This window comes from Lactuca saligna, chromosome 8 (assembly GCF_052625555.1).
Source record: "Lactuca saligna cultivar CGN05327 chromosome 8, ASM5262555v1, whole genome shotgun sequence".
Taxonomy (NCBI): domain Eukaryota; kingdom Viridiplantae; phylum Streptophyta; class Magnoliopsida; order Asterales; family Asteraceae; genus Lactuca; species Lactuca saligna.
In genome coordinates, this window is record NC_136424.1 from 183,813,744 (window position 1) to 183,832,356 (window position 18,613).

The 18,613-nt window shown below is 29.8% G+C and overlaps 2 protein-coding genes across 3 annotated transcripts; one reads left to right on the plus strand and one right to left on the minus strand.

Moving 5' to 3' along the window:
* Window positions 1–1,238: 1,238 nt before the first annotated feature.
* On the plus strand, window positions 1,239–13,607 carry LOC145013153 (syntaxin-132-like). Of its 2 annotated transcripts, none has more exons than XM_078971959.1 (13): window positions 1,239–1,482; window positions 2,044–2,157; window positions 2,484–2,540; window positions 2,616–2,664; window positions 2,739–2,827; window positions 3,007–3,080; window positions 3,319–3,361; window positions 3,449–3,509; window positions 3,836–3,861; window positions 3,956–4,033; window positions 4,566–4,646; window positions 4,735–4,800; window positions 13,320–13,607. In XM_078971959.1, exons 1-13 carry the CDS (start codon window positions 1,465–1,467, stop codon window positions 13,485–13,487), a joined length of 924 nt encoding a protein of 307 aa, XP_078828085.1. In that variant the 5' UTR covers window positions 1,239–1,464; the 3' UTR covers window positions 13,488–13,607. The 2 variants fall into 2 exon arrangements, with proteins under 2 accessions (XP_078828085.1, XP_078828084.1); XM_078971958.1 differs by lacking the exon at window positions 13,320–13,607 and adding an exon at window positions 5,626–5,880.
* A 276-nt stretch (window positions 13,608–13,883) lies between these two features.
* Window positions 13,884–16,838, minus strand: ICL (isocitrate lyase). The gene is made up of 3 exons (XM_078969979.1): window positions 16,755–16,838; window positions 14,450–16,052; window positions 13,884–14,252 (listed from the first exon to the last, which is right to left on the minus strand). The coding sequence occupies exons 1-3, from the start codon at window positions 16,782–16,784 to the stop codon at window positions 14,158–14,160; spliced, it is 1,728 nt and encodes a 575-aa protein (XP_078826105.1). The 5' UTR covers window positions 16,785–16,838; the 3' UTR covers window positions 13,884–14,157.
* Between the last annotated feature and the right edge of the window lie 1,775 nt (window positions 16,839–18,613).

Here is an 18,613-nt window from a genome sequence, read left to right on the forward strand (position 1 = left end):
CAAAAGGGAATCGTAGTTTGAGGTTAATGGTTTTTGGTGGTTTACTTGCGTAGTAAGGATATGGGATTTGAAAAATAAATATGGGAATAGCTAATGTATTATTTTGAAAGTTTGTTGAAAGAAAAGCATAACCCGATTTAAAAAATGGTCGAATTTTGGAGATGTCACAACTTTGTCATGCTAAAATAGCATTAAACGAAGTTAATATAAATAAGAGAAGGATGTATGTGCGTTATAGCATTATGGACATGGTTCATCGTTTCACAATTAAGTTCATGGTGTTATTGAATAATTCATCGCATTTTGGACATGTATGCATATGGGTTTAACAAAACTTATATGTGATTTCTAGCACACTGCTATTTAATATCTAGCATATCTAGCGCTAACTGGTGACCTATGTTAATTTTATATTCTTTTTGACACATGAAAATCCACAACGTCCACACAAGTTCATCATATTTTAGACAATGATTTTTGTTCCGGGTACGTTTTTGTCCGGTTAATATCACAAGATTAAGTTATGAAAAAGTATAAGGTAGCTACAATATACCCACAACACCATAATTTCTTTACAATTTGAGTCCATTGTTGTCAAATTCGAGAGGTTCCAAGATACTATTTATGATTATAGGTCAAACCGCATTCTGAATACCCTTTGAGTATGAAAGAACACTTATCCAGGTGGTAATTCATTTATAACGAATCCGAAAAAACCATTCCGGATTCATGAACCATTTTTTTTCAGTATGCAAATAAAAAGGTTGTTTTCCTTTGCAATTTATTAATTACTAATTAGTGGTAAGTTTTATAAATATGGTTTTTATTAAAAGGGTGTTTGACTAAGCTTATTTAAAATCCTTTTTAAAATTATTATTTATTCTATATCGGTATAAGCTAAAACTGATGTTTGTATAGAACTAATTTATATCAGTGTTATATCGGTAACAAGTCAATATCAACAAAAAAAACATCTCTAACTTATCAACTTATAAGCTATACGTTAAGCTATAAGTTATAAGTTAAAAAATACTTATGATTTCCCTATAACTCTAATAAAAAATATGTTATAACTAAAATTATACTTAAAAAAGAACTACAAAATTGGTTTTACCCAACAAAAACCGGCCCAAAGACTCCAATACTATGAGTGGGACCAATATCTTTTCGAATTATTCGCCTACCTTCACATAAGTACAAAAAAAAGCATATCTCATTATATAGTAAGTTAGTAACCAACGCCATTTTTCGTAACAAATCAAGAACAACAAATTACATTCATAATTCATTGCAATTGTTTTTTCGCCGGCCAAGACACAACCAATTAACACCTGGGCAAGTAAAGTAACTCCACGTATATAAAACCAATTTGATGCTGATTCACCCCTGTTTCCTTTCTTTAGCTCTCCAGTCTCCACTTTTTTCCAAGAACCCGTAAATCACTTTACTCTCATTCCCATCAAGATGAATGATTTGCTCAGTGTAAGTTTGATTCTACACCTTTGTTCTTATTCTAATTGTTCTTAATTTCAAGTTTCGTTGCCTCTTATTGAATTAATTTCAGTTTAGCTTTACTTGTTCTTTGGTGGGGTTTTTCCGTAATTGCGTGATCAGTAATCTTAATTTGGGATTTTGAACTGATTCTTTGTATCGGTCTTGATCGTAATTCAATTTGGCTTTGCTTTCTTTTCCGTGTTGATTGTATTTGTGATAAGTTTTTGGGGTTTTGTTAATTCGCTAAAGCAAATTAATTTGGCAATTTTCGACATGATTAAGAACAAAGAAAACCTGAGGGATCTTTTTGAAGACGGATTTTTATTTAGTGATTGATTGCCTGATTGATATGAACTTAATTTGCTTATTGGGTTAACTTTTATCTTCTATTGATCAAAATTGAAGTGGGTTTTTTCTTAAATTTCATGTTTTTTTTTTCAAGTATGGAGCTTTTTTCGCTTTAAGTTTGACTTTTTTGTAATGTTTTCTTGTAATGTTGTTGAAGCTTATGAAAAAATATAGCAATCTTATAGAGTTTTTGTCTTTCAGGAATCGTTTGTGAGTGATGCGAGAGAGCAACCTCCAAAAGATATGGATATTCAGATGGGTACTCGACTTCCTAGAAGTAATTCAGACATGGGAATGGAAACTTTTAACAAACAGGTATACTCTTTAAATTCGTTCATATCTATTCTTTGAAAAAACTTATAAGGATTATTTTTTTCTTGGCATTTACATCATTTGTACAAACTCGAAAAGTTCCAATTTTTGTGGGTTGACACCACCTTTTGAGTGGGACCATAATTGCAATATTTTTTCCATTGAGACAAGTCCCACTTTTTTTGGGAAATACAAAACCAATTTTTGTATCATTGACATCAGTTTCGATCTCAGCACAATGCATACAAAACACAGTACAACGTGTAAACTGTTTTTTTTAACATCCCACACTTTGTTAATTATAATGTGTTTTTGTTCATCAAACATAGATACAAGAGATAGAGAAACAAGTGGATAAGCTTTCAGGGTTATTGAAAAAACTCAAGGTATGAAAAATAAACTTATACGGGATTCATGAAATAACATTCTATGTAATCTTGTTTATGAACGTGTTTTTTCAGGATTCTAACGAGGAGTCAAAATCCGTTACAAAAGCATCTTCAATGAAAGGTTGGTTTTTTTGATAAATTTGAAATATTTTTATTGTTTATTTGTTTGATCAAGAATTTTTTTTGTGTTTTCAGCTATTAGGAAACGAATGGAGAAAGACGTTGATGAAGTGGGAAAGATTGCACGTAATGTAAAAGTGAAAATAGAAGCAGTCAATAAAGAGGTATTTTCTCTTTTCATATCATATTATGGCACAAAATAATATAAAGTTTTTAAAAATTTCTAAAAGTTGAGCTTTATATTTGTAATCATCAATGTAAACAAAGATTGTTAAGTATTAGTATAATTCATATGCAAAATTTTATTACACGTTTTAATTTTCCAATTTAATGGTGTCCACAGAATTTAGCAAATCGACAAAAACCGGGTTGTGGGCCCGGGACCGGTGTAGACCGCTCTCGTACAAATATGACAAAGTAAGTTTTAGTTATTTTTCCTATTTTTGTATATTAACCCGGAATTTCATACTTTATAATTTTAAGACTTAATATTAAGTTGTTCTTTTACTGAATCAAGTAAAAAAAAAAAAAAAAAAAAAACATCGATATATAGCTTACAAGATATTAAGTGTTCTCTCCATTTACTCCATTAGGTCAAAAATAAAAAGCATTTCATTTGAAAATTCATTTTGGAACCTTTACTTTCAAATTTCAGTTCTTTGGCTAAGAAGTTCCGAGACATAATGACGGAATTTCAGGTAATAAAGATTTTTTTCTGTACTTGTTTGTTTTTTCCCATCAAATATCCATTGCAATATAATGAATTCATTTTTCATCACTTTCAGACTTTAAGGCAAAAGATCGATGATGAATACCGTGAGGTTGTGGAAAGAAGAGTCATTACAGGTTCGGTTTTACCTAAAAGTCAAACATTTAACTCTTCAAGTTAAATAAAATTTCTTTTGACATTCAAAGTAGAGATGCACACAATAGGCCACTCCGTCTGTATGCAAAACGATCAGTCCGTCTGTATACAAAAGGATCGGTCCGTCTGTATACAGACGGACCAGATCAGGCATCAGATCGGATTATAACATATGATCCGGTCTGGTCCAAAAAGGTCTGTTATAGGTCTTTTTGGGTGCCTCAAATTTTTAGTGGATTCTCGTTGTATTGATTGACTGAATGGTTTTGGTGTGATTTTTGGTCTTTTAAATTTGACAATCGAGCAGTAACGGGAAGTCGACCCGATGAAGAGGTGAGCCTGAATTTTGACACGTATAAGTATTTTGGCGTAATATATGTTTTTTTTCTTTAAATTTTAGCTTAATGGTTTGAATTTTGTGTTACAGACAATCAACAACCTTATAGAAACTGGAAATAGCGAACAAATATTTCAGAATGCTATGAAAGAAATGGGGCGAGGACAAGTAAGCTCTTTGTCGAGTCTCAATGGAACTGTGTTAGATTTAGAACCGAAAAATTATATATAAACTTGAGTGTTTATAATTCGGAAAAATACAGAAAAACACTTATAGTTTTATGCCAATTTAACTATTTTCTATAGGAAATCAAGGCGTACTTTCACTCTCGATATTATATGGATTTAGCCACTAAATTGTTAATTTTTTTTACTATTATAATAATATTTTAGTGACTAAATTTTAATAAAGTTTTGAAAGTAGGTAATAATGTTTTTATATATTTTCCTTTATATCAAAACCAGGTAGCTTGGAAAAATGGATTTTTTTAAACAGTAAAAAATAGTAACATGTTTTAATCGCAAGAAAGAATAATGAAGCTGCTTGACCAATAAAATAGTGAAAGTGCAATTGGTTTTCTAAATTCTTAGGTGTGTAAATAGTTTAGATATCTACATCTATATATGCATTCTCCAGTCATTTCATTTGAAAATACAGATTAGTAATTTTTAATTCCATTTTACATTGTTTTTCACAAAAGGTACTAAATACATTGGAAGAAATCCAAGAACGACACGATGCAGTGAGGGAAATTGAAAAGAAGCTTTTAGACCTACATCAGGTAATTCATTTGACTTTGACCAATAGTCAACTCGAGATTTCCTACGTGGCTAATTTCTATTGGATAAAATACTTGTTCATGTTGTCAGATATACCTCGATATGGCGGTTCTTGTAGAGGCTCAAGGAGACTTATTGGATAACATTGAAAGCCAGGTATGCTTTCTTCCTCTCTATAAAAAGTTTTTTTTACAAGCATTTTTGGCAAATACGAAGCAATCATGCTTTGTTGAATTGTACATTGTGCATTGGAAGTTGTATATTGCTTTGGATTTACCAATTTAAGCTCCAAGAAAGGGGTAAATGTCAAAATGTGGATGATATTGTCACTTAAAAGTAAATTACACGAATGGTCCCATGGTTTGGGATAATTTGTGTGTTTGGTTTTAAACTTATTTTTTTAACTCGGCAGGTCTCTATTATTTGTTTTTTGTTACGCGTTTGGTAAGATAGGGATCAAACGCGTAACAAAAACAACCAGTAGGGACCTTCCGAGTTAAAAAAATAAGTTAGGGACCAAGCGTGCAAATTATCATAAACCATAGGGATCATTCGTGTAATTTACTCTGTCAATTAGTCATATTAAAATAGTTCTGCTCCAAAAAAAAAAAAGTTTGTACATTAATTTTGGAAAAGCACTTGTATAGATACCCATTAAACCCATAAAGTAAAAAAAAAAAAATCGAAAACAGTGATTCTAATATGAATTGTACCTAATGCATTAGATGTTATGTGTTATTCTGCATTTGTCATTTTAGACTATTGGAAAAAAGACCAATATAATTCTATAATATAAAAGTTGTTCATTTCTATGCATTTCCAAAAGGGTAAAAAAAATCTTATTGAATAAGATCATGCAATAGTGAGTTATACCTCATGCATTAGTAGTTGTACCTTTCTCCGGGTTGGTAATATGAGCTCCTACATGGCTGGTACATTGTGCATCAAGACTTGTACATTGACTGTAAAACATTGATTCAGGTAACGAATGCAGTTGATCATGTCCAATCAGGGACAACTGCATTACAAAATGCAAAGAAACTACAGAAGAAGAGTAGAAAATGCATGTGTATTGCGATAATTTTACTGTTAATTATAATAGCCATAGTTGTAGTTGGTGTTATTCAGCCATGGAAAAGTGGCAAGGGAGCTTGACTCTTCTAATATTACAATCGAGTCAAATGTGCAAATTTTTGTGTTTCATACTAGGTTTTAAAATTTTTTTTATTGGGTGGATTTTGTGTATGTTTGTGTGTTAAAAATTTGCTATAAAGCAAAACGCACCAATAGTTTTTTTTTTTTTTTTTTTTTCCTTCAATAATAATTTTTTTTTAATTTGATATATATATATATATATATATATATATATATATATATATATATATATATATATATATATATATATATATATTAGATTGACCAATAATAAGAAATTTTTTACTGCATTCAATTTCTAAAAAAATCCCAATTGTTTTTATACTACCTATAAGCTTCAACCTTCCCTTCTCTTACTTAAATTAAAAGCATATATGTTTTTAAATCATAATCTATAAAAAAAAATGCATTTCATAAATCTAAATCGTGCATTTCAAAAATATATTTGGTATCTTACAACTAGTTTATAAATTATTTTATTTTTTGATTTTTCTTTTAAAATTTGAGAAATTTGAAACTAATTTATGAACTAATTTTTTAAAAATTAATTAAATTAGTTTTTCAAAAGTTTTTTTTTAAATAGTTCAAATATATATATTTAATTATAGAAAACTCATTGTGCTAAATGTTTTTTTATATGATTTTATATCTTTTAACTAATTTATCTATTAGTTTTTATCGAACGGTATGATTGTTACTTGAATCAACAGTTGGTAGAGTAGCAAAATGGGTTTTTTGGGGGTAAATAAATAAGTTTAATTTAAAGTAAATAATTTTTAAGTAGGGGTCATATATTAAATTTTTTTTAATCTTTGTTTACCATTAATTAATACATTAATGTTAGATCCAAAAAATGTGTGGTCATAATAATAGTAATAAATTGCTTGAAATGAGACGGTTTTAAGATAATATACATAGGCTTAATGTCATAACAACACTCAAGTTTACAGGATTTTGTTGGTTTTGCTCAAAGTTGAATTTTATGTCCATTTTTACCCTAATATTTTCGAAAAAATGTTCGGTTTACTTTTTTACCGGTAATAACAGGTTTTCCAGGTTACCATTATTTTAAATTCGCAAAAAAACCTTAAGTTTACATTTTTTTTGCGTTTTTACCATTAAATTTATAATTTTTTTACACTTTTACCCTAAGTATTTTTTTTATAATATACGTATTCATGTAGAAAAATCGTATTTATATATGAAAAAATGTTTAATTAAATATTGTATTTATATTTTTTTAATGTTATATATATATATATATATATATATATATATATATATATATATATATATATATATATATATGTTTGTTTGTTTGTATGTGTGTGTGTTTGCAAGGTTATATTATTTAAAAAGATAAATAATATTTTTAGAATTATGATTACGTGTTTTTATAGATATAGTTTTTAGAAGTATAAATACAAATTTTTACATTATTATATATAAATATGTATATATACTTCTAAAAATATATTTATACTTAAAAAAAACATATATCAAAATACATATTTACACTTCTAAGATTATATGTATATACTTATATAAACATGTTTATGATTCAACAAGTTTTTTTATTGATATGTATACTTTTAAATGCATAAAAATATGTACTTGTAGTTCTAAAAACATATTAATTTGTGTTTTTTTACATCTTAAATGGTTTATCCAAGAAAAAACCCATACACACACACACACACACACACACATATATATATATATATATATATATATATATATATATATATATATATATATATATATATGGAAAAGTGAATATACCCTTAAGGGTATATAAGTTTAGGTACCCAAACTCATCATATTACGTCGTTTTGTATCATATATATATATATATATATATATATATATATATATATATATATATATATATATATATATATATATGTAACGCCCCAAATTTCAAATATAAATATAACTTAACATAGTCTGAAAACTTCCAAAAATCAAGATTCAAATACTAATGTAATTATTAATAATAATAGCGGAAGCAAATAGAAATTTAATTAAACACTTGGTGCGCTACGTCTTCCTCAAAACTTGTCGCCTTCTTCAAGTCTGAACTTTATCCTTTCCATTCCCGCTGCCACTTGCTACGTTATTTCCTGGGTTGCGTGCATTTAAAGATTCTAATGGGTAAGCCTAGGGCCTAGTGAGTTCGTGGTTTTCATGCATATTGACGTCAATAAAATAAAAATAATGCAAAAATTTATCAATATAAATCTTTTCATTTCTTTCCACCCTTGATGACATATTAGGGAACTACGGTCATTTCCAGGGAACGAGTCCCTCCGCCGGGCACAACAAATATGCTTACGACTAGATAAACAGAGCATAAGCTCTCCGCTGCGTACTAACATCCTGTACGACGACTAATAATAAGACCGTGTAAATACACCTGTTCCCTATATGTCACCCACCATTTTCACCATTTTATATGAAATAATTCACAAAATTTCACACACATATTCATAGCAATAACAACGGTAACATATAATTGCAAATAATTTAGAATCAACTTTTCATGCAATGAACCACAAAATTCACACGAAACTCACCTCGTTGGCGTTAGGTCTTAACCAAAGCTTGTCACGCTACACGCTCCCTACATTTAACCAACATATTTCTAAGGCAACAATCCTAGAAAAACATCCTATGCGATCATTTTGGTTCCGATATCCACATATCTTGTTCGACCCACCAATAGTTATTTACTAACATATTTACGACATTTGTAAAATCTTACTTAAATATATGCCAACATTGCATAAATCGGATATCTAAACATATGATGTCATATTTTAATTTAATTTGCTAAACTAATAGAATTTCACTCTCAGAAGAACATATAAAATAAATAGATACATAAATAAGTGAATAAAAATAAATAAATAAACTTTCACAGCGTTCAAAAATACGACCATGTGAAGTTGCCGTATTTAACTTTTGAATAAGACCCCAGTTCATAAAAAAATACTTCAGGGACTAAAATTAAAGTTTCATGAACTTAAATTTTCTTTCAACAAATGCGTGCTTATTAAGCACAAGGTTAGATTCAGCAAACCTTTCAAAAGGTAAGGATCATTTGTGTAAATATCTTTTCAAGCAAGTAAAGGAACACGATTCATTTTGCCCAAAAAAAAACTGAATTAAAAGGAGACGCGCCCAAGGATTGATAACACAACCATTAGTATAATCACCTTCATTGACCAGTAAACTCCTACTATATTTTGGTTTTAAAATTGTAAATAATTTATTTTAAAACACTGAAAAACAATTCCGCCCACCCGAAAGAAATATACCCGGATATTTATCTTCTTTACCCGCAAACAAATTTACCTACTGCCATTTTTAGAATATAATGCATCTTCGAAAAAATATGTAAAATATTTTTTTAAAATTACCACAAAACATCTCCACCTTCTGTTGGCATATTCCCGTAAAAAATTAGCAATAATTCTATAAACATACGAGTTGCAGGTTTTATTTTCAAAAACTCTATTTTTAGATTTTTGTCAAATTACTATTAGTGTGGGTCAAATCAAGACAATATATGGAACCAAAATACACCTATCATGCATGTAAATCTATCCAAACAACAATATCAAACTTAAATTACGTAACATTACCTCAATTTCAAGAACCACTCCGAAAATCTTCAAGAAATTCAACACCCGATTTCTCCTTTGATTCTTCGTCTTTTTCACAATTCCAGTGGGGTTTCCACTTGATTTTTCATGCTATATATAATGCCTAAGTCTATAACCGGCGAAACCCTTTCATTTGCTCGCATTTAACTAGCCTAATCAAGGTGACGGTTTTGATCATTAAGCCTCATAATTTGTATATAATTAACCCATTAATTGCGAACTAATCCTCTTTCTTTTAAATTGATATAATCAAACATATATATATTACATATATGTTTTTTTGATACAAGTTATTACAATATATATATATATATATATATATATATATATATATATATACATTGTAATTGTCTAATGTTCTTATAATTCAATTTCTCACTTGATTTCATTCAAAGATTTTTGTAAATTTCACATTTATTTTCCTCTTACATAATTTTCATTTTCAACTATATATATATATATATATATATATATATATATATATATATATATATATATATATATATATATATATATATATATATATATATATATATATATATATATAGTCTAATTGATGTTCGTCAAAAAGATGTGATGTAAGAGAAAGATAATAATGAAATTTTGAAAATTTTGAAAGTAAATCAAGTTAAGAATTAAAGTTGAAGAACATTATAATAAATATATCAAACAAAACGACGTATTATGGTGAGTTTAGGTACATAAGCTTATATACCCTTAAGGGTATATTCACTTTTCATATATATATATATATATATATATATATATATATATATATATATATATATATATATATATATATATATATATATATATATATATATATATATATATATATATATATATATATGAAGACATTAAATGGACCCAATTTTCCCTTTAATTTTTTCAAGGGTTGGTTGTTTCCAAAATAATTTTTAATAGACGTTTTTTTTACCTTTAGTTCACAATGATTTTTTTGGAATCGGTCGTACCTTGTGAATCCTACTTTTAAGCTACATATTTTCTCCACATACATGCTTTCATATGTGTTATAAAACATACATCTCACAAATTCCATTTTTTAATCAATTTATGAAAGAATTTTTTTTTTTATTATTATTATTATTTTTTTTATCAATTTAGTCTGTTTTGTTAGTTGTTATTAATCAATTTTAGGTTTTTCATTTGTTATCTAGATTTTAGCAATCTATATTTGTGTAATTTAATAAATTATTAGTAGGAAATGAAAGTAAAGTTGTATAATTCATTACAAAATTTAATAAAAAAATGAAAATAATTGCATAAATGTAGTATGAACTCTATTTCTAATGGTTGAAATGAAATTTACAAAGCATTTTAAAATACTATTTTCAAAAGTGGATGAGATAGGTTTTTTCTAAACAAAAATATATATAGTGTCATTTACTATATAAAGGAAACTAATTTGTACTACACATAAAATTTTCTTTATACATAATATTTTATATTTTTAAATGGTTACATTGTATACCAATTTATGTATTGGTAAAAAATAATAAGAACGAACACTTCCCCTACATAAACCATGATTAATTGTTATAATTTTAATTAAAAATTCATTAATATCAAAAAAATAGTATCATAAAGTTGTACTTTAAATGAAATTGATAGTATGAAATTCCTAACATAACAAAATTGACCGAACATATTTTTGGCACGTTTTAAAAAATGGACAAAATTTTCATAAAATTTGGTAAAATATAATGTCTTTAACTTTGTATAGAACATAGTAATATTTATAAAAAGTTTTTCCCTAAAGCATATGATATAAAATTTATCATATAACGATACACAAATTTTATTCTAGAAAAAAAAGATACTTAATTCAACATTCTTTTCATCATGATTTACAACATTTAATAATTTACGAGATACGACGTTAGAAAATATACGATTTACTCAAGTCATTGTGTTTTAATTATTTTATAATTTAACTATTATATTTTATTTTTGCCAATAAAAAATACGAAAACAATGTATATCACATAAACCAAAAAGTAATCTTAAAATGATGAGTTTTAGAAGGTGTTTGACTTAGTTTTTAAAAGCTTAAAAATTCTTCCTCAAAAAGTTACAAAAAATCACTTTTCCAAAAAGTTGCTTTTCCTTGTATTAAAACTCAAAAAGTTACTAGCTTGCCAAACATCTTTTTATTTTTTTCTTTTACAAAAAGGACTTTTGATTTAGAAAACCTAAGCCAAACACCCCTTTATTCATCAACATAAAATACAACTCTGTAACCAGTGTAAGTGCAGAACACTCGAAACCTGTCACCAATTTCTATTTGCTTATTATAATTATTTTTTTTGTCTATTTTTTCTAATTTTAAATAATTAATAAAACTTAAATTTAAAATAGCAAATAAAAATATAATGTATTACAGACTGCTTATTTATTTAATCGGTAAAGATCATTATATAAGTTTTAGCTTATAATAATAATAATAATAATAATAATAATAATAATAAAAAACACCATATACAATCATTATATAGAAAAAAAGGAATTGTTATACCAAATCTTATTTGAAAAAACTCATATATTAATTGCTTCATTAATAAAAACATAATGTACTATAGACCACTTTTTTATTTAATCAGAAAAGATCATGATATACGTTTCAGCTTATAACGAAAAAAAAAAAACTTTCACATTTATTGAAAACCTTAATATTAATTTTGTGAGTATTTAAAATCTCCTATGGTTTCAGGTCTGAGCCGGAGTCCCTACATTAAATTTATTTAATGTCAGGAAAAGAAAAAACTCTACAATCAGTATATAAAAATAACTGATTGTTATACTAATTCTTATATGAAAAAACTCTTATATTAAATACTTCATTAATAAAAATATAATGTATTATAGACTACTTTTTTATATAATCGGAAAAGATTATTATATAAGTTTCAGCTTATAACGAAAAAGGAAAAAAACTGTCACATTTAGGGAAAACCCTAATATTAATTTTGTGATTATTTAAAAGAGAAATTAAATTGCCTCCTACCTTTTATTCCTATAATTATTCCTACCCACTAAAATTATGACAAATCATCATTCAATTTAATTGTATTTGATATATTCCTAATATAATTTTAATGGTTTAATTTAAAAAATATGGAAAGATAACACTTGTCATAATTTTATTGGGTAGAAACATTTGTAGGTATAAAAAGTAGGAATCAATTTAATTTCTCTATTTAAAATCTCCTATCGTTTCACGTCTTAGCCGGAGGCCCTACATTAAATTTATATTAAATTTATTAATTGTCAAAGAAAAAAAAACACACTATACAATCATTATATAGAAAAAAACCCACTGTTATGCCAATTCTTATTTGAAAAAACTCCTATATTAAATGCTTAGTTTTTTATAAGCACAAAATTGACATAAATATATTTTTATATTTTTTTTCGACTATTATAGTATGTGTTTTTCTAGTACTTCTGTGGCTCCTTTTAACTTAATATTTTTATATATTTTTAAATTAACAAATTTTAATTTAATAAGGTCTTAGTATCTGTGGCTTCTTTTAACTGGGCCTCTTTACATTGGCCGGATCTAGGCCCAAATCAGTTCACCGGGCCTCCAGCCCTCCTATAAACAAGTCATACGAAATAGGATTTTATCAACCATATTTCATAATCCAATACAAATCAAACTTTGACCCATATAGAAAAGATGCTTGTTGAAACAAGAAACCTCACTATAGTCTATATATTGAATTATTGATGTTATATATAGATATAGTTTTTAATATTTTCATGTTTATTGAATTATTGATGTTATATATAGATATAGCTTTCAATATTTTCGTGTTTGTTGTATTATAGGTAGCAAATGCAGTAGATCACGTAAATATGGGCACAGATGCCCTTACTACAGCCAAGAGCTTACAAAAAAGATCAAGAAAATGCATGATGATCGCTATCATCTTACTCCTTGTTATAGCATTAATCATCATTCTCTCGATTCTTAAACCATGGAAAAAGCACAACTGATCTATTGGGAAATACACTCAAATCTTAAGTGCCTAAAAGCCCGAATATTGTATACATTATTTTACAATGAACTAATGATTCATTTTACAGTAGTTAAATAAATCGTTGAATTCAATTGTTTCTGTGGTGTTTAGAATCTACTTCTTTATGTGTATGTTATGAACAAATAAACTAGTGAGTTTTTGATAAATTATTTGTAAAATTGACATTTTTGTATGTACAATGTTATAATAAAAGAAATTATATTACAAGAAACAAATAACAAAAAGCATGTTATCGTTCTTCTTTTTGACTCTTCTTCTTATTATTAGTTCGAAAAAGATTCAAATTAAACAAATATACTTGAGAAACTTAAGCAACGACAACAATATCTCAAAACAAAAGCAAAAACAACACTTCAAACTTAATACTTTAATTTCATATAGAAACTTAAAAACACAAAGAAAACAGAAACACAAGACATCTGTTTTCAGCACCATGCATACAAACGTCCACACTGAAAAATCTCCAGAACATTATATGGACATTATTTCTACTTCATAAACCAAAATTAAAGTAAAAGTAATAATAATAATAATAATTATAAAAACATCAATAATAATAGCAACATTAATAATAATAAAACGTCCATGATTCTGGTGGTTGAAACTCTGATAGTCGAAGACGATCCTTACATCCTCGATTTAGCGATCACAACGCTCCCGTCTCCCATGTCAGTCGTCCCATACCTCGTCCATGTCTCCTTGAATTGTTCCTCTGTCACTCCTGCATTCACATTAAAATGTTCAATACTGATACTGATACCAATACTGATCAAAATGTCTGTTTTTCTAATAATCTTGCAAATTTTGTTGCATGATACCCAACCAAACAGTTTGTTCTCATCAAATCAAACCGACACTAACATCACGTTACAAAAAAGAAATAACAATTTAGCGACAATTGTACTTTTATGGATATACCTTTGCCCATGGCAGCGGTTGAAGTGATGCCACCTTGAACAGTCCTAAGCACCCTGTCATAATAGTTAGCACCAGACCATTTTTGGTGAGCCAATGTGTCCACTCCATGCTTCCTTTCTTCCCTTTGAATCCTTTCCACATAAGCCAACATCCCACGTGACGCGTAATCTTTCGCAAAAGTGTCGGTAACTAAAGCGTCCGCATGAAAACCTGCGAGAGTTATAAACTGCCAAACATATCCCAATTTCGCTATTCTCGGGATAAAATCCATCATTTGGACATCGGTCATTCCCGATGCGTCCCAATTGAAAGAAGGCGAGAGATTGTAAGCTAGCATGGTTTCAGGTTGCATTGTCTTGACCCCTTGTGCGAATTTGGTGCACTCGACCATGTCTGGGCTCGCGGTTTCCATCCAAATGACATCGGCATGGTTCGCGAAAGCCCAACCGCGCACAATAGCCGCCTCAACCAAGCCCTTGAACCGGTAAAACCCTTCTCGGGTTCTTGGCAAGTCCCAGTCCCAGAAGAAATTGGTGAGCCCGAGCCTCGCAACGATCTCTCTCGCGTCCTCATTCGACAGACACTTCTCGTAGCTCGAACAGTTCATCCATTCGTTTAGTTTTCGTCGCTTTTCGGTTTCCAAAACATTCATTGCTCCGATCGCATCTACAACCGCGTCAGAGAACGTCTTCAAACGAGCCATTGATAGCCAGTTGTCCTCGAGCGCTTGAAGCTCGGGCCCACTTTTACCTGCGGCCATTGCCTCGGACAGTAGTGTGGCTAACCCTTTTCCTTTCATATTAGGGTTAGTCACGCCGATGATGAATTGGTGGTCCCTCGTATCGATGTTGGATTGGATCAATGTAGCTCCAACAGCATCGGTACGAGCTACCAACACTGTCTCGGTTCCCATTATATCAAACTGTAATCTCGCAGCTACGAGCCTGTTGATATGTTCACTAACGGCAACCAAAACTTTTCCAGCCATGTGACCACATTTTTTGGTCACAGATGACTGGTCCTCAATGTGGACACCAGCAGCACCACGTTCCACAAAAAGCTTACAAAGTTTTACTGTGGCAGTGGCCCCACCAAAGCCGGTGTCACCATCGGCTATGATGGGCTTTAGATAGTCAATGAAAGGAGTCCGGGCCCGCTCCTCTTGGCTCATGCTCATTCGGGCCTCCCTCTGCTTCCGGTCGTGGTATTGTTGGGCAAAAAACAGATGCTCGACTTTATTGGGAACCGTGTCGTAGGGGTAGTCAGCCAAGTCTGGGCCTGGCTCATTTGTTGATGTATGAGTAGACGAACATTGCCACCCTGACACGTAAATGGTGTCGAGGTGCTTAGCCATCATGGTGACTTGGACCGGGTCGAGTGCACCAAAGGTTCGTGAAGATGTGCCGTTAGCTTGATGGTTCTTGAGGGTTCGCCAGAGCTTTTTGGCTAACTCATTTGAGCCGTAGGATTGGCGGAGGTTGCCACGGAGAGACACCACATCACGGGCTGAGTATGGGCGGCGCGTGTGTCTGAACCGCTCGGTGTTCCACCATGCTTGCACCTCTGCTACCTCTGCTTGAAATTTTCCTTCTTCTTCCAAAATCTGCACGTTCATTTTAAAAACTGTGAAATACCGAATTTGCCCTTTCATTAAATCTTATTTTCTACGCAATAAAAACCAAAAGGCTACCGTTTTAATAGGCCAATGTAATACAACGGTGTATGTTATTATAACAATTATTTTCAAAGCGCATCGACTCGATCACAATTTCGCCCCATAATTTATAAAACTTTACATACAACACTCTTAAATAACGAAGATAGAAACTCATATAACCTTAATTCGATTGGTTATTACAAAACTCCCCTAAACGCTTTCGATTTTCTAGCTATAAGTACTTCAGATTCTTCTTTTATAAATTTATACAATAAAGAAGATTTCTTAATGATTTGTACAGTTATGCTTCAAATTACATTATAATAAATCATCCATATCAAAAGCAAGTATATTCCTTGAGTAAGTAAATCATCAATATGTTTTCAAATGTTTTTAATACAACACATATATAAATATGTTTGATTGAACAAATATGTTTTACTAGATTTGTGAAGAATTTGCATATTCATATCCATATGCAAAAACATATATGTCTATATACATATATCTATATACATATATATATATATATATATATATATATATATATATATATATATATATATATATATATATATATATATATATATATATATATATATGCATACATAAACATACGTATACATAAAGAGAAGGAGAGTGAGATACCATTGAAGGAACGGAGAAAGATGCAGCCATGGGTAGAACTGTAATTTGTATTTTTTAATATATGAATGCTATACACTGAAGCTCAATGAAATGGGTATCTCCCCAAGTTCCTCAATTTATAGCATTCTCTAGGGATGGGGGTTTGTTAGGATGGGATCATGACAAAATTTTTTAGACAAAAAGAAATAAATATTTCATTTTTTATATAGAACATATAATAAAGCCGCCGAATAATTGCATTTCCTTATTTGGAATGTATCCTCTATTTCTTAAATAAAAATAGTATTGGTTTTTTAATATACATCTATTTCTAAATACATATTTCAATGGTTTTGTTGAAACGAGGGAAATTTAGAAGTTGTAAAGAAATTCGTTTTTATTTTAGAGACGTATTTAAAAAAATGTTAGAGACGGTAGATTATGATAAACAATCTATAATTTTTTTAATCTTACGTAAAAATTTTCGATATAAATAGTTTTTTAGCCTAAGTTCCGCAATAATTTCTATGTTCTTATCCCACTAAATAAAATTACAATTAGATGGTATACAAGTGGGACAAGCTCCCTTTCTAGACCGCAAAATACAAGCGGGACAAGCTCCCTTTCTAGACTGCAAAACTAACTTTCTTTTAAAAACTTTGTTCATCGGTATTGGGATCGTGACATTAGAATGCATGATCATAAACATGTGTTAATTATCACTACAAGCTTTTTCGTATCTGGCCACATTACTTGAGGCCACTTTTATAACAGTTCATCATGTAGTGAAACTCTCACTCCTCAAGCCCACTAGGGGGAATTCCTTTTAGATCCATACATAACTTGTTTCCCTCCTACCCGCTAAAAAACAAAAATATAGGAGCTCTCAAATGTATTGCATAGTCTTCAATAGAGTCTAAGCATACTTTAGGACAAACTAGACATATCTCACCAACGGGAAATAAAGGGAGCATGAGGCCACATATGTTGGCCAAGACTATCTATAGGATAGCAAGAAGAAAATCATTAGCGTGTGGTGCTTTTAGACACTCAAAAGTCGCCTTCTGTCTAACTGACATATCAAATTCTATTTCCATCCCCTCGATAATTTTGCTAAAAAAGGCACTCGCTAATGCATGTTTAGCTTTAGGGGTGGTGTCCTTAGTAGAAAAATCATTGAGGTCGAAACTTGGGATCGTACACGAAGACAAGTCAATGAAAAAACATAGTCAGAATCCATACCACATATGTCAATATCTCGTAAGATGCAGTTTGTATCACTCAAGATTAGGTCCTTGAGGCCCCTCACCTGACGCGTTGCGACACATTACACAACAAAATAGTTGCGCCTGGTCCAAAAGATGCATCGTGGCACTTAACATACACATTGTACTGAGTGTCTGGACAACTTTCTAATTTTAATACTTAATCCTTTAAGATTAAGGCTCCAACTTTTTAGATCTCAGTGAAATATGGTTTTAATGGATAAAGTTTCCAAATTTATCAATTTGCATGCTAAAACACCAACAACTCTAAACCTAGGTCAAAATTTGATCAAAATGACACAACTTCTTTCATGAATTTAGTGAAGGACAAACATGGACTTGAGACATCTCAAAGAGTCTAGAGGATCAATCAAAATTATTAAAGGACCTAGAGTTTTCCAAACTCACAAGAAACCTTGCCAAAAAGGGACAAACTGAGCTAAAACTAGATCTAGTGTGTATGGGCCTTAAAGGGTTGAACTTGAATACTTATAGACCTTGGGATAGGTCAAGAGAAAAGAAAAATAGGTAGAAACATTAGGAGTTGATTCACTTGACACCAAAAATGCAATCAATCTATTCAAAATCACACAAAGATCATACAACAAGCTCAAA

Excerpts from the sequence above, each read along its gene's own strand:
- LOC145013153 (XM_078971958.1), top strand. Across the intron at positions 4,034-4,565 it reads AAGAAATGGGGCGAGGACAA|GTACTAAATACATTGGAAGA; the intron begins GTAAGCTCTTTG and ends TTTTCACAAAAG. Across the intron at positions 4,801-5,625 it reads TGGATAACATTGAAAGCCAG|GTAACGAATGCAGTTGATCA; the intron begins GTATGCTTTCTT and ends ACATTGATTCAG.
- ICL (XM_078969979.1), bottom strand. The coding sequence starts at position 16,784 with ATGGCTGCATCTTTCTCCGTTCCTTCAATG. Across the intron at positions 16,053-16,754 it reads CTTTCTCCGTTCCTTCAATG|ATTTTGGAAGAAGAAGGAAA; the intron begins GTATCTCACTCT and ends ATGAACGTGCAG. Across the intron at positions 14,253-14,449 it reads AACCGCTGCCATGGGCAAAG|GAGTGACAGAGGAACAATTC; the intron begins GTATATCCATAA and ends ATGTGAATGCAG.